Source organism: Physeter macrocephalus, chromosome 4 (genome assembly GCF_002837175.3).
Source record: "Physeter macrocephalus isolate SW-GA chromosome 4, ASM283717v5, whole genome shotgun sequence".
In the NCBI taxonomy this organism is placed as follows: domain Eukaryota; kingdom Metazoa; phylum Chordata; class Mammalia; order Artiodactyla; family Physeteridae; genus Physeter; species Physeter macrocephalus.
The window spans coordinates 8,788,961-8,805,029 of NC_041217.1; the positions used below are offsets into that span (position 1 = coordinate 8,788,961).

The 16,069-nt window shown below is 42.4% G+C and overlaps 2 protein-coding genes across 5 annotated transcripts in view; one reads left to right on the forward strand and one right to left on the reverse strand.

The window, feature by feature from the left end:
- RO60 (Ro60, Y RNA binding protein) overlaps positions 1–6,238 on the reverse strand; it is a 26,891-nt gene extending 20,653 nt beyond the window's left edge. Inside the window, exon 1 of one of the 3 annotated variants that reach the window (XM_024130701.3) lies at positions 6,152–6,238. The gene's annotated coding sequence lies outside the window, so the exon portion shown is untranslated. Of the gene's footprint in view, positions 1–5,275; positions 5,450–5,514; positions 5,595–6,151 lie in introns of those variants that run through there. The other 2 variants (XM_028488302.2, XM_007116793.3) reach the window with 2 other exon arrangements.
- UCHL5 (ubiquitin C-terminal hydrolase L5) overlaps positions 5,677–16,069 on the forward strand; it is a 61,324-nt gene continuing 50,931 nt past the window's right edge. The window contains exons 1-3 of one of the 2 annotated variants that reach the window (XM_055084013.1): positions 5,677–5,850; positions 14,028–14,091; positions 15,778–15,883. In XM_055084013.1, coding sequence (XP_054939988.1) covers positions 5,775–5,850; positions 14,028–14,091; positions 15,778–15,883 — 246 coding nt within the window. In that variant the 5' untranslated portion in view covers positions 5,677–5,774. The remainder of the gene's footprint in view (positions 5,851–14,027; positions 14,092–15,777; positions 15,884–16,069) is intronic. The other variant, XM_055084014.1, reaches the window with a different exon arrangement.

The window sequence follows — 16,069 nt, forward strand, 5'->3', positions numbered from 1 at the left end:
CTTGCATGTTATATTTTATTAATGACAACCCTGACCACACACCCTTTCGATACTTCTGCAGGACAAATTTTCACCTTTTCATATGCTTCTGTGAACATACTTTCCAGGGTGCAACATAAAACTGTGGATCAGATCACATCATTAACAGTTACGGCACCTCTCTACTTGCTTATGTAGATTTACCTGAGTCAAATTTTTAGAGTGAAATATAAAAAACAGAATGGCAGCATGTTCCAAGCTGCTCTCTTTGTCACTGAGCGCTGAAATACAAATTAACTTTAAAATTGGCTAGGTGATAAGACACAGTGGTATAATAAAGCATATCTGGTTTTTGTGGGAGGTACAGACTACTCCGTGTAAAATAGGCTACAAGGATGTAGAGTACAACACGGGGAATATAGCCAATATTTTGTAATAACTATAAATGGAGTGTAACCTTTAAAAATTGTATAAAAAAAAACAGAAAAAAGAAGAATATCTGATTTTTGTCCATGGTTCTCACAGGGCTTCACATACCACTTTGGGTTTATATCCGAAAAAAACAAAAACACTAGCTTGAAAAGATACATGCACCCAATGTTCACAGCAGCGTTACTTACAATTGCCAAGGTATGGAAGCAACCTCAGTGTCCATCAACAGATGAATGAATAAATAAGATGTGGTATATGCATATACAATGGAATACTACTCAGCTATAAAAAAGAATGAAATTTTGCCATTTGCAGCAACATGGATGGACTTGGAGGGCATTATGTTAAGTGAAAGAAGTCAGACAGAGAAAGACATATACTGTATGGTATCACTTACATGCAGAATCTAAAAAATACAACAAACTGGTGAATAAAACAAAAAGAAGCAGACTCACAGATACAGAGAACAAACTAGTGGTTACAGTGGGGAGAAGGAAGAGGGAAGGGGAAATATAGGGGTAGAGGATTAAAAAAAAGGGTTATTATGGGATTATATGAAATCATATATGTGAAACTTCTGAAAACTGTAAAGCACTATAGAATTTAAAGAATCTTTTATTCAATTTAAAAAGAGTTAATAGGGCTTCCCTGGTGGCGCAGTGGTTGAGAGTCCACCTGCCGATGCAGGGGACAGGGGTTCGTGCCCCGGTCCGAGAAGATCCCACATGCCGCGGAGCGGCTGGGCCCGTGAGCCATGGCCGCGTCCGGAGCCTGTGCTCCGCAACGGGAGAGGCCACAGCAGTGAGAGGCCCGCGTACCGCAAAAAAAAAAAAAAAATCCTGATGGGAGTGTCTTTGTTATGCTAATGAGGCGACTCATGCTGGGTCTTTGGATTGCTTCCAGTTGGGGGTCACGTAAAGACCAATCATCTGATTAGAAGGTTGGAACTTTAGGCCAGATCAACCTCCCAGGAGGGAAGGAAGGCAGGTGGCTGACCTCAACCACAGGGTCAGTGAATTAATCAATCATGCCTAGTCATGAAACCCCATATACAAACTCTGGACATCAAAGTACAGCGGAGGGACTTCCCTGGTGGTCCAGTGGTAAAGAATCCACCTTGCAATGTAAGGGACACGGGTTTGATCCCTGGTCAGGGAACTAAGATCCCTCATGCTGTGGGGCAACTAAACCTGTGCGCCACACTACTGAGCCCGAGTGCCGCAAACTACAGAGCCCACTCGCTCTGGAACCCGCACGCCACAACTAGAGAGGTCTGAGAGCCACAATGAAGAGCCTACGCGCCCCAACGAGAGATCCCACATGCCGCAACTAAGACCCGACGCAGCCAAAAATAACTAAAATAAAATAAATAAATAATAAATAAATCTTAAAAAAAAAAAAAGTTCAGCACTGGAGACTCCCAGTTGGTGAACACTGATGTGCTGGGACGGTGACGTGCCAGGATTCTACAAACAGAAGGAATCCCTCCACTGCCTCCAGATTTTGGCCTGAGTGTGTCTTCCATGTGGCTGTTCCTGAGCTGTATCCTTTATAACAAAACTGTAATCATAAGGATGGTGCTTTTAGTGAGTTCAGTCATTCTAGTGAAGTACTGACCCTGAGCGCATTGTGGGAAGCCTAGTTGGGTGCACTGGGACCTTATTTGAAGCTGTTGTCTGAAGTAAGGACAATCTGTTTGGGATCCTGCCCTTTCACTTGGGGGATCTGATGCTAACTCTGAAACTGAACTGAGTCGATCTCAAAATACAGACACCAAAGGTGTAAGCGACAAAAGAAAAAAAACGATAGACTGGACTTCATCAGAATTTAAAACTGTTTCAAAAGACACCACAAAGCAAGCAAAAAAGACATCCCACGGAATGGGAGAAAATAGTTGCAAATCATACATATGATAAGAAATTTTTGTCTATAATATACAAAGAACTCATAACTAAATAATAAAATGATAAATAACCCAATTAAAAAATAGGCAAAGAATCTATATAGGTATGTCTTCAAAGAAGGTATACAAATGGCCAACAAACACAAGAATGGATGCTGAATATCACTGGTCATCAGGGAAATGCAAATCAAAACTGCAGTGAGATACCACTTCACACCTACTAGAATGGCAATAATCAAAATGACAATAATAAGTGTTGGTGAGGATTTGGAGAAATTAGAACCTTCATATACTGCTAGTGGAATGTAAAATGTTGCATCATATGATATCTCTATATTTAACCTTTCGAGGACCTGCTATATTGTTCTCCAAAGTGGTAAGGGGTTTCTTTAGGGGTGATGAAAATGTTCTGAAATTAGATAGTGGTGATGGTTACACAACACTGTGAATATACTAAAACTCACTGAATGTGATGTGTGAATTCTAACTCAAAAAGCTGTTATTAAAAAAAAATTAAAAATTGGCTAGGTGAAATATATTTGTAAAGTTATTTAAATAGATAAGAATTTAAGTGATATTTAACCCCACATTTTTTATATTTGTCTTTAGAAAGAAATTTGAGATACACACAGACATACATATACAGGACCTTAATTTCTTCCTTCCCCAAATGTCATCATCCCCCTTCTCAAAGCTTAAGCTCCAGTGTCAGTGGTTTAGAAGGCAGTTGGGCAGTGAGTGAGGTCAAAGCCTGGTCATCAGTTAATCCACTCCTGAATAATCAAGTGTTGTAAATCCAGATTAACACACAAACAAACAAAAGATAGTTAATTCTTCTTTCAGTTGGCCTGACCTATTCGGTGCTCTTAAAGCAACACCCCTCCAAGGAAATGTAATACAGCTAAAGTTGTATTAAACGTCTATAAATCAAAATTTTGAGAAGAAATCAAACAGATCACAATATCATTAAAAGCACGGCCACACTCTGAAATTGGTTGTGGATATTTTATACATTGCCCACTTCACTTTTTCCTAATTTTGAATGCAAAGTCACTGAATGGCAGTAATACACAGTATGCAATAGCACTAGTTCTGCTTCTTATTCGCTGGAACTAGAACATCTATAGTAACTTTTAACAGTGCTAATAATATATTACTTCTAAGGATTCCTATATTCTTCTTGAATGTACACATCTAAATATCTTTCCCAAGTCTCTTGATCATTTGTCACTTGAAACGGCTCCCTTTCATCCCAAGAGGTCAAACAAGTTTGTAGCTTATTCCTTTTTAAATGGAGTCAAAGCTGACTTACATCTATGAGAGCAAGACAGTTTGAAAGAAATAATACTGCAAACACGGCGGTCACAAATTCAGATAGCTGTATCACTCAGACTGGTAAATGGACACGAGCGAATCAAGTCAAGGGTGATGCAATAAAAAGTGGTGAGGAACTGGAGCAGACATGACAGCATGACATCCTGAAGGCATACACCTTTTAGCCAACTGGTCGTCATGCAGTTTGGGCCTCATATTGCCAGATCTTCTCATTTTTCTCAAAAACTCAGAAATCTGGATTTTTAGGTGACCTCTTAGAATTAAATGTTAACAACATAATTAAAGAAATTTGACACACACGTCCCCCACCCCCATTCTGATTACTTATAGGTTGTTTCAAGGGCTAAACTTTCAGTTTGGTCTTTCTACAATAGGCACCATGTTCAGTTGGGTATCAAATGTTAGTTTTGATGTATTCAATAGTTACTTAGCACCAAAACCATTTTCAAGTTCACAGCAATACTGCAGATTAAGAAAATACGGCAAATTCCTGCAGACAGCTTTGGGCTCTGATGACACTCATTCTAGGCATGGTTCATAAGGAAATAAGGCTAGACTCCTGTGCCTCACAGGCTTTCCCATTTAAGTATATTTAACAGAACAGATACGTCTCCCGCCCCCCACCAGCTTGAAGACACCGTCTCCCAGGGACAAACTTCAAGAAAGTTTCCAAACAAATTTTTTTTTTAATCTAACCCTTGACATAAATTTTAGCTTCTACTCCATAATATAACCACGGTTGTTTTCATATAAAAGCTGTGCCGCTGTTTCTCTCAGTAAAATGTATCATGTTTATTTCGTAGCTTCACATAGTCCTGCAGGACAAGGTTCCCTTATTCCAGGGCACAGGTCCTCCTGCTTGAGAAGCAAAGAATCCGAGTTTTACCAAGTAAAGCTTTTTTTTTTTTTTTTTTTGTCTGGAAGCCAAGGGCCCTTCTTGGAAGTTAGAGCTTTACGGAGTGATGCATAAACACTACTACTCTGAAAGATTTTAGTTTTAACATTACTATTCTGCAAGGGCCTGGTATGAAGTTTCGTGATTTAGTGAAGACAGCCATTTTTGGTTTAACGCATCTTTTAGGACAATTACAAATATTTTCAGATTAACACACTGCATTTTTCAACCTCATGTGCCCTGGAGGCATCGCGCCCCTTTACACTTGTCTATCAGCCCCACCGACGACAGAACGGATCTTCTCCTGTCCCTCGTCATTCCCTCCAGGACAAATTCGTCCTCGGACTTCTCACAAAGATCCTTCTTCCCGAAGCCCAGAGGCCGGGCAACGCCTCTCGGCGCAGCAGCGGCGGGAGGAGGAAACGGAGGAGAAGGAAGGGGAGGAGGAAAGCGGGCCCCTGGGACGCCGGCCTGCGGGAAGCTCCGCAAGTAGAAGCGGGAGCGATCCCGGCTTCGGGAAGGGCCCGGCCCAACAGAGGTGTCGGTCCAGCCACCCAGGCCGGCAGGGCACGGAGGCGGGGCGGGAGACGGGTCGGCGCAGCGTCTGCTCCGGCCTCGGCCGCGGGGATGCGGGGTGAGGGCCACGGAACACCGGCCGGACCTTGCGCGTCCCCGGCGCCGCTCAGACCGCACAAAGGGACCCGGCCACCGGCCGCCCGCGGTGTCCTCACCTGTGCCCGGCGGCCGACCCTCCGAAGCCGCCGCGCCACCGGGAGAAGCGCTGCGCCACGCCGCCGAAAGACGACGCGCGTCAGCCTGAGGGGTGGCAACTGCTCCGACTCCGCCGCCCGGGTCTCCCGGTTCGGCTCCCGGGAACGAGCCCCGCCCTCCCGGGCGTGCCCCGCCCCCGCCCCAGACTGGCGAGAGTCCCGGATGTTCCCTCCTCCGGCGCCCCAAATCCCGCCCTTACTCGGCGGCCCTGGCCCCTTCGAATCGGCTCCGGGTCCTGCGCGGCCCAGAAAGAGTTTCGCCGTCTCTTGGGTGGCTAGAGCGTCCTCCCGCGCTCTGTCGCGCTGCAGGTGACGGCGCCCGGAGGCTGTCGGGAAGTAGGCGGGGTGACGTGACGTTGACGAGCCAGCGGCGGGTTTGCAGAGCTCAGTGGCCGGAGGCGGCTGGATTGTGGGGGGTGCTGGAGCCGGAGGTGGAGCGGGGCGGCGTGTGGCCGGGGCCATGACGGGCAATGCTGGGGAGTGGTGCCTCATGGAAAGCGACCCCGGGGTCTTCACCGAGCTCATTAAAGGATTCGGTGAGAGCCAAGGGGACCGTCCTGGGCCGGGGGTCACGGGAGGAGGCCTGAGCTGGGTACGGAGTGCTTCCCTGCGGCCGCCGCCGCCCAGCGTCTGAAGGGAGGCGACTCTCTAACCCTGGAGTCGGGGAGGGGGAAAGGCAGGGCTCCGGTCCCTCCTTAGTCCCGGCCAGTCGCGTTTCCGTGGTGATCTGAGAGCCACACCGCGAGGGCAGGAGCGTGTCCCCGGGACTCGGCGCTCCAGTACTAGCTTCACTGACCTGAGCCCCCGCCCCGGTTCCTATCCCCCCCCTTTACGTACCGATTCTTCCCTTTCCACCATGGGGCGCCCCTATTCCGGGCAGGGGTGCCCAGGTGCGTGTCTCAGGCCATCGGTTCTACAGGAAAAGTCGGGTGCGCCTTGTCGAGGGTGGGGTGTCCAAGGCCCAAGCCGCCCCGGAACCTGACATTCGAGTTATTCGGAGCAGAACCCCTCGAGTGTGTGACCAGCCTTGCGAACGTCCGCACAGGCTGGCCGCGTGGGACGCACGGACCACCTAGCTCGTTGTGGCTTCCGGGAAGTGTGCTTTCTCCAGCTAGTGCTCCAGAGGCCACATGCTTGCCTCGTAATTTCTTTCTGACTCTGTTCCTTATCTCTGGTACCAAGTAACCAACATATTTGACTTTGTACCCTTCCCTGTCCCTGCAGCTCTTCTTTGGCAGTAAGTTTATTTTTATCTGTTAAATTTTCTCAAGTATTAATTTTAGCTATTATGTTAAAACTTGTACTTGAGGTGGAAATTCAACATTGATATAGATAACTGTTTGTTGTACGTAACTGACTGTTTGGATATCATGTATAGGGCATATATTGTTTACCTGCTGTGTCTGACACATTGGTAGGTTTTGGATATTTTTAATGTGAATAAAGCATGACTGCTGTTCTAAAGAACTGACAAGCAAATTATAATAGGGCGTATCAACTGCTACATTAGAGTAGGGACGCACAGGTCGTGGAAGAGCACAGGCAGGAAGAAAGGCGTAAACAGTAGTGGTGGTAAAGTATATGACTTAGGGAGCAGCTGGGAAAAGGACTAAAACATAATGAAACAGACTTCAGGAGTGTTTCAATCCGAAGCTGAAAAGGTAAACTGAGGCCAGATTGTGTGCCGTGTTGTGTAGTGTGGATTGCCTCATAGTCCCTGGGGACTTAACTGTCAAAGATATTTCAAGGCTGAAATGATATTTTTATAATTTGAAAAGATTTACTACTTCTAGTGTGCAGGGTAGATTGGAATGAAGTAAGAGAAGCTAGAAGCCTCTTAAAATGGTCAGAATTTGAGATGATTGGCTCCACACATAAAGTAGTGATTTGGAGAGGAGGAGGTAGATTCAATAATTTTTGCTATATTTAAATCCACAGGACTGTTAACTGCTGGGATGCAGGGAAAAAGAGGCGACAGTGACTAGTTTCTAGCTTGGGAGACTGGTGAAGTACAAGTACAAGAGAAGAGTAGGCTTGATGGACAAGAAAGTGGGTTCAGCTTGGGACATACACTGAGTTTGAGATGTCTGCAGGTTTTAGCCGTAAACTTGACCTTCAAAACCTTAACTATTATGACATGTTAGAGTTAACCTTAAAAAACGTTGTATCAGGCAAATTTGTTCATTTTAAAATTAGTCCGTTCTGGTAACAGCTTTTGCTCTAATTTCATATGTGCAGAAAACTTGGAATTGAAAATGATTTAAATAAAAGCATGCATAAGAGACTGCCATGGAACTGCACCTTCTGTACCTGCACAAATGAAAACTGAAGCTATAGTTATTAGACTGGTTTAATTAGCAGAAGAAGAACTTTGCAGAAAGTTAAATGCTGGTAGTTGTGTATCACCATCAGATGCTTCAAAGAGACTGAGTTTATTCCAATCATTTTCTTTTTTCCTCATTCAATTCATGGATTTAAAAAACCTTTGGAAGTTTATTCTTTCAAAATGGAAACATCTTATTGTATTATGAATGCTATTGTAGGTTTAAGTTTCTTCATTGAAGGGGAAATTATTTGTGAGTTCAGTGAATATATTAAATAAAATTTTTGGTGGAATATAACGTCATGGTAAAACAAAGTTCTTATTACATTAAGAAATTGATGGAGCAGAGCTATACTTTTAATTGGTACAATGCATACATAATTCATAAATGCAGCAAAACAAACTAGGATAGTCTACTAATTAAAAATAGAGGCTGTATATTTCTGCTTCTAGCCAAGACAGTAACAGGGACTGGATTTACTACAAATCAGTGACCTCAGCTTTCCCTTCAAGAAACTAGAAAAAGATGAGTAAATTAAACCTAAAGTAAGCAGATAAAAGGAAGTAATAGAGATCAGAGTTGAAATTAGGAAAAGAGAAAAATAGTGGAGAAAGTCAATGAAACCAAAAGCTGGTTTCTCAAAGATCAATAAAATGCATAAACCTCTAGTCAGACTGATCAGAAGAAAGAGAGGAGACAAATGACCAATATCAGGAATAAGAGAGATGACATCACTACAGATTCTACAGATTTTTAAAAAAATTAAATAGTTATTTTTTTGGCTGCATTGGGTCTTCGTTGCTGCGTGTGGGCTTTCTCTAGTTGCGGTGAGCGGGGGCTACTCTTCGTTGCAGTGCGTGGGCTTCTCATTGCAGTGGCTTCTCTTGTGGAGCGCAGGCTCTGGGCATGAGGGCTTCAGTAGTTGTGGCACATGGGCTCAGTAGTTGTGGCTCACAGCCTCAAGATTGTGGGCTCAGTATTGTGGCTCATGGGCTCTAGATCACAGGTTCAGTAGTTGTGGCTCACAGGCTTAGTTGCTCCGTGGCATGTGGGATCTTCCCGGACCAGGGGTTGAACCCATGTCCCCTGCATTGGCAGGAGGATTCTTAACCACTGCACCACCAGGGAAGTCCCAGATTCTACAGATATTAAAAGGATAAGTGAATATTTTAATAAATATTTATGCAAATAAATTTGACAACTTGGATGACATGTACAAATTCCTTTAAAGACGCAAATTACCAAAGTTCACTCAGGAGGTAATAAAAAATAAACAGTATAGCCTTATGCTATATTATGCCTTACTAAAGAAATTGAAATTGTAATTTAAAATTTTCCTGCAAAGAAGACTCTAGCCAAAATGGCTTCACTAATAAATTCTGTCAAATATTTAAGGGGTAAGTAATACCATTTCTACACAAGCTTTTCCAAAGACATTGGAGAGAAGGAAGTACTCCCCAACTCATTTTATGAAGGTCAGCATTATCCTAACACCCAAACCAGACAAAGACATTATAAGAAAAGGAAACTGCAGACCCATATCCATCATCAACATAGATGCAGAAGTTCTAAACAAAATATTACCAAATCAAATCCAATAATATATTAAATAGACAGTATATCATGACTGAGAGGGGTTTATCCCAGGAATTCAGGGTTGGTTTAACATTTGAGATTTACACCATATTAAACTAAACAAGAAAAACCATACAATTAGATTATCTCAATAATTGCAAAAGGCATTTGAGAAAATCCAGAATCTGTTAAGAATTATGAAGTGTTAGATTTTACCCTGCTTGCCAGCTGACAAATGGGCCTGCCACTATTTTATAGATGCTGGCAGACAACTTCAGCTTTACAGCTAAAGGATTATATTACTCATGGCACAGTAGGCAACAGGAGGTTCATGTTTGCATTGGTTCCCTTGTCCTTTAAGTCCATAGAAGTGGAGGTAGATGCGGCATGCATGAGTTTCTGTCATAGCTGAGAAGCCCCCAATCTTAGGGAGCTCCCAATGTTCAAAGAGGCTGCTAGCAAACTTGCTCAACCTTTAGCTCTAGGGAGCTACTATTATCATAGACAGCAATAGGTCTTCCCTCCGCCCCAGAGGGAGAAAATATCTGTACCTTTCAAGTCTGTTTACTGTTTTGACATCCTTGAAAAGACAGTTTTGAACAAATCTAGTAATTCCTCTCAGAAGACAAGCAGTAACAGTAGAAACCCATTGAGAATTGTCTCCCAACAAAACCCATCCTTTCTTTCTAAACCAAATATGCCATTCCCTCCGCTACTCTGATTAATCTGACCTGACCTGCAGGGCTGGTACCAAATCTGTTCAATTTATCTCTTGGAGTGTTTTTGCTAGGGAGCCAGGTGACTTTTTCAAGTCTTTGTATCAACCTTTCCTCTTAGCTTATGTCATTAACTCAGGTATAGCAGGGTGTATTCGTGACTGCGCAGACTCTGCAGGGAAGAAGTCTAGAAGAATTCCATCACCCACAACAACTCAGGCCCCTCGAGGCAGATCTGAGTGACTTAGAGCCGATGTGGTGTTTCCTTTACGTGAAGGTCTGTTTCAGACACTTGAAAGGTGCATGTCGCCTTGTTTTGGGGAGAGAGGTGAGTTAATGCCTGGCATTAATTAAACGTATAGGCATTCACACAGGAAATAAAAGTACAGTTATGAGCACATGGTACGCTTGGAAGCAAGTGTTGATTATAATCGTTGGGGCCTCCAAAATGGGACCTTCTTATTAGGGGGACAGGTTAACAGTGCCTCCAGCTTAGGGCTCCCTATTCATTTCACATAATTGAGTCTAGTCCTCATTTTTGGAGAGATTGCCTAAGAGCTGACCATGCAGTTTTTCCTGTTTGGTCCCATCACCAGCTGAATGACAGTTGTCTGTGCCATGAAATAACTGAAAATGGGGTTGGGGAAGATATCAAGGGCTGCTTTTCATGGGAGGTGCAGAAGCTGGGCCCACGCCTGCTGCTTCTGGTAGACCTGCTGACACGGTTAGGGGACTGGCAATCAGTGTTGTCACAACGGTGTGTTGCAAGGGTAGCATCCCTACCAGTCAATTAAATTTAAGGCACTGGCAACAGATGGGGGGAGCCTCACCAGAGTATTGTTCTTGGGGAGAGAGACTCCAGGTATATTGTTAAAATTATTTTTAGAATTAGTTTTTGAATGGACTGTTTTATGGAGCCACCAGTACTATAATACAAATGTGTCAGTCAAGATATAAATAGTTTAAAACATTTTAATTTAAAATGTATTTAATGTCCTATTAAGTAAAATCAATTTAATAAAAGCAGTGTTCTGGTTTGAATGACCGATTATTTGGTCATCCTATTTAAGACCCAGTTCAACTATTTTTAAATTATTTATTTATTTATTTAATTTTTTTGGCCTTGCGGCATGTGGGTTCTTAATTCCCTGACCAGGGTTCAAGCCTGAGCCCCTTGCTTTGAAAGCAGGGAGTCTTAACCACTGGACCGCCAGGGAAGTCCCCCAGTTCAACTATACATTAAAGTTTTTTCTGATCAGCAAGGATAGTTGACTACCTCTTAACTTCCAGAACGCATCCCGTGTGCCTTTCATATGCAACCCGTGTACCTTTCATATGCAAAATATGCAGACTGCACTGTCTTTGAGTTTTATGAGCTTGTTTCCTACTAGGTTGAAGTTCTTAAGCATTGTTAAAATAGTTTTATTATTTCCTGCCCTTGTTAGGGCCTAATACCATGCTTGGCACAACTTTCAACCTGCGGTTGGTTGAATCCGCGGACCCAGAACCCGTTGGATACAGAGGACTGAATGTATTTGTTAAATACCAGTGAATCGTTAACTTTTTAAAGCCTACCCCCCACCCCACTCAACTTTTTACTTAGTATATCTTAGAGGAATCAGCATGGTGATTCTTTGTGTTTGGTATTTGAGAACGTATACTTCACAATAATTGTGTGGATTGGATGAAGCAGGTAGTCTTGTTTTAAACATGAGGAAAGTGAGGCTCAAAGACATGTTCTCACTCAAGGTAAAGAACTTAAAGGCAGTGGTAGAATTACAACCGAGTTCTCTTGAATCATTGCTTATTTCTCTTTCCATTATACCATGCATTATTTGGAATTGAATGTACATAAGGGGATTATTAGAATTGAATGTATATAAGGAGATAGATGCTAACAGTTAAGTACTATGTTTTCCTTACACAGAGATGTGTATGTGTGTGTGTGTCTAACATAAGGTTATTTAAACAGTGTCACCACTTGAAATTATACCTTTGCAGAAGATTTGGGGGCTCTTTTAATTCAGTGGCTTTTGTTGTGTTTTTGTATGATACGTGCAATGTTTTAATGTTTGGCCTTTTTACAGTTGATTTCCAATAGCATAACCAGTGTTAACAAGTGCATTAGTGTTCTTTTGTGCCCTTTCTTGGTACACGTATAAATATAGGTTCACACTTAAACAAGCTTTTTTTCCCACCTTAATGTATGTGGACGTCTAGCAACCTGTTCTAGACATTCAGGTTGTTTCTAGTTCTTCTCTACTAAAAATAACGAAGTAACTCTCCTTGTACCTGTATCTTTAATACTTGGGTGGGAGCTAATAGATACTTGCTGAGCAGAGCAAATTGAGGGACTGAATGGTATGAATGCCCTAAGTCACATAGTTGGTTGGTCCAGTATTTTTTTTTTAACCACAGATTTTTGCCTGTGATCTAAAGGCTTCTCCAGCACTCACTTGAAAATAATCTGGAACAATAGAAAGTGCCCAGACTTTGGAACCAGACATGGGTTTTAATTAACTTTTTGGCATATATTAGTTTTAGTGAATTTAGGTAAGACACCTAACATCCCTAAGCCTCTTCCATATAATACTTTCCTTGCAGGGATTAGAGAAAATGCATTCAAAGCACTTTACACATTGAAGTTACTGGTAAATACAGCTGTTTTTTTCTGTTGTGATCATAATGCTACCTGACATTTAATGGATCCTTAAAGTGTGCCGAGGCATTGTATTAAATGTATCTCATGCATAATAAATTACCTTATGAGATAGTAAGTTATCTCATTTATTTCTCACAACAGCTCTATGAGTATGGGGAACAGAGAGGTTCAGTGGTCATATAGCCGGTAAATGGAGGAGCCATGGTTCACACCTTGGCAGTTTGGAGGCCAGGTTCTTAACCAGTACACCATTACCACCATATGACCTACTAGAGCGCAGTTCTCGACCTTGGTACTCTTGCTTTGCCTTGCAGGGATTAGACACTTTGGGACAGATAATTCTCTGTTGTCAGGGGCTATTCTGTGCAATGTAGGATGTTCAGTATCTCTGGCCTCTACCTACTAGGTGCTACCTCCCCCTCCCCAAGTGACAGTAGTGACAGTAAAAATGTCTTCAGACATTTTGAGATGTTCCCTGGTGGGGGTGGGGGGTGCAGAGGCATAAAAGAAATCATCCTGGTTGAGAACCACTGTTGTAGAAGAAGAACATATTTGGGGGACTCTGATGTAGTTGATATTAAATTAAATTTTTAAAGTACAGAATTGGAATTTAGGAAAAGGGTCAGAACTAAATAGTGTTCTGAAATTCACTGTTAAGTGGTAGCTATTTATTACCACTTTATTTATTTTTTTACTTATTTTATTTATTTTATTTTATTATTTAATTTTCGCTTCGTTGGGTCTTTGTTGCTGCGCTCAGGCTTTCTCTAGTTGCAGCGAGCGGGGGCTGCTCTTCGTTGCAGTGCGCAGGCTTCTCATTGCGGTGGCTTCTCTTGTTCTGGAGCACAGGCTCTGGGCGTGTGGGCTTCAGTAGTTGTAGCATGCAGGCTCAGTAGTTGTGGCTCATGGGCTCTAGAGCGCCGGCTCAGTAGTAGTGGCACATGAGCTTAGTTGCTCTGTGGCATGTGGGATCTTCCTGAACCAGGGCTCGAACCCATGTTCTCTGCATTGGCAGGCGGATTCTCAGCCACTGCGCCACCAGGGAAGCCCCTATTACCACTTTAAAAATAAAGTGTACGGTAAGGAAAAAAGGGGGCTGCGGGCAGAGCTGTGGAAACATAGAAGCTGAGTGAAGAGAGTGGATGAAGAGGAGCCAGAGATTGAGACTGAGAAGGAGGAGTCATGGGGTCGTGTTCCAGTGAAAATAAATCTTGAAACTTTTTAAAGTTGTCAAAGGAATATACTCCCACTGTAATAATTAGGAAATAGTAAAGGTAGGACAAGGATTTGACTGTGAGCTTTATCAGTTTCACCATTTTAAATTGTCATGTCTTATCGCCCCCAAAGGTGCTTTTCTTTCAGTTAATATTTTATTTAATGGCGAAGGAAAAAAAATGAGTTATTTTGTTTTCTGAAGAAATAATTTCTTATTTCAGGTTGCCGAGGAGCCCAAGTAGAAGAAATATGGAGTTTAGAGCCTGAGAATTTTGAAAAATTAAAGTAAGTATGTTTTTACTTATGTTAAAAGTAATATGTCTATACTTAAGCAAACTTTCATGAGTTTACTTTACTTGGGTTACCTTAGGCTGAACACATTATCTCTTTTAAGATTTTTTACAGTTGTGTGAGGTAGGTATCATTCCCATTTTATAACCAAGAACCTGAGGCTCATAGATAAGTAATTTGCAAGGGATTCAAAACTAAGTCTCTGTAATTCCATATCAACAAAGTACTGATAGGTTGATTTTTTTACAACTTTCACTTATAGATCAATAGTGTTAGAACATGGAACACATTTTAACATAAAACACATGAATAATAGGTCAGTCTGCAAAACTATATTTGACAGATAATGTATATTAATAGTGATTGAGAACTTTTTAAAAAAATTAGTTTACTTTCGGCTGTGTTGGGTCTTCATGCTGCACGCAGGCTTTCTCTAGTTGCAGCGAGCAGGGGCCACCCTTCGTTGCGGTGCGCAGGCTTCTTATTGCGGTGGCTTCTCTTGTTGCAGAGCACGGGTTCTAGGTGCATGGGTTCAGTAGTTGTGGCTCATGGGCTCTAGAGCGCAGGCTCAGTAGCTGTGGCGCACGGACTTAGTTGCTCCGTGGCATGTGGGATCTTCCCGGACCAGGACTCGAACCCGTGTCCCCTGCATTGGCAGGCAGACTCTCAGCCACTGTGCCACCAGGGAAGTCCCAGAACTTTTTTTTATGCATTATTACATTGCTTCTTGGGGAGGTTACAGTTCAGATTCCAAATGTTGATGCCAGGAAGTACCTTCCTCTTACTCCATCCTTCTGACGTCTCTGGGCCTCTCCTTAACCCCCAACCTCCAAGCATTGACCCTGGATTGCAAATGGAGGGCTAGGGAGTTTTCACAGCGGGGAGCATTCGTAGGTCCTGGAATGGGGACAGTAGGGATATGTTTTTATAGTAAGGAGACAGTTCCCTCCCCCCTATTTTCTTCTGCCCCACAAAGAGAGCAATCATTTTAGATGGAATAAGAGAGAAATTCTGGCTGGATGATCAGGGAAGGTTAATTAAAGATGCATCATTTGACCTGTCTTTAAGGGATAGGAAAGATTTTTGTTGCATGGAAGGCAGTGGTGAAAGGTAGACTGGAGAGAATCCTAAAGTAGTGATTTAATGGTTTGTGGGCAACAACCGTTCCTTTGGGGAGGTGGTGATTTCATTATGTGTGAGATGCAACATCCAGTCATACTGTAGTGTGATGGTTGCTCATGCACCCAATAATTATATGAAGGCGACGTCCTATATTTCATAGTATTTATGCTAGCAGCCATTTATCTGTAAACATCCTATGTGAACTTTATTCATGTATATCAGAATTCAGTCTAGGGTTAACAGCTTCTTCTAGTTTTCCTATGTTCTTTCTGTTTTTAAGTGAGGTAATATAAGGTAGAATTGAATAATGCACAGATTTGAGATTATTCCTTTCATTATAATTCCATTTTAATTGATGTATTTTTTTTAAGTTTTGTTAGCCGTGTCTTGGGCAACATTCTAGTAACTATGAACAGCAATAGAAATCTTAAAAAAATTTTTCAAATTTACTTCATTTGCGTTGTGTTTGTTAAGTAAATGACGAAAACTTAACATATTGACAGTGTGTTAAAAGAAGCAAGGTTTGGTGTCACTAATTTGTATTTTTTTGTTTTGTAGGCCAGTTCATGGGTTGATTTTTCTTTTCAAGTGGCAGCCAGGAGAAGAACCAGCAGGCTCTGTGGTTCAGGACTCCAGACTTGACACGATATTTTTTGCCAAGCAGGTATGGTCCTTGGATACTGTGGAGTCTCAAGAGCAACCCTCTTTACAAACAGGACTCTTCCACCTGTGTCTCTAGTGTAGCAGTTCTCAAACTTCTCGGTCCTAGGACTCCTTCACATTCTTAAAAATTATTGAGATCCCCAAAGACCTTCTGTTTATATGGGTTATATTTATTAGTATTTATCAT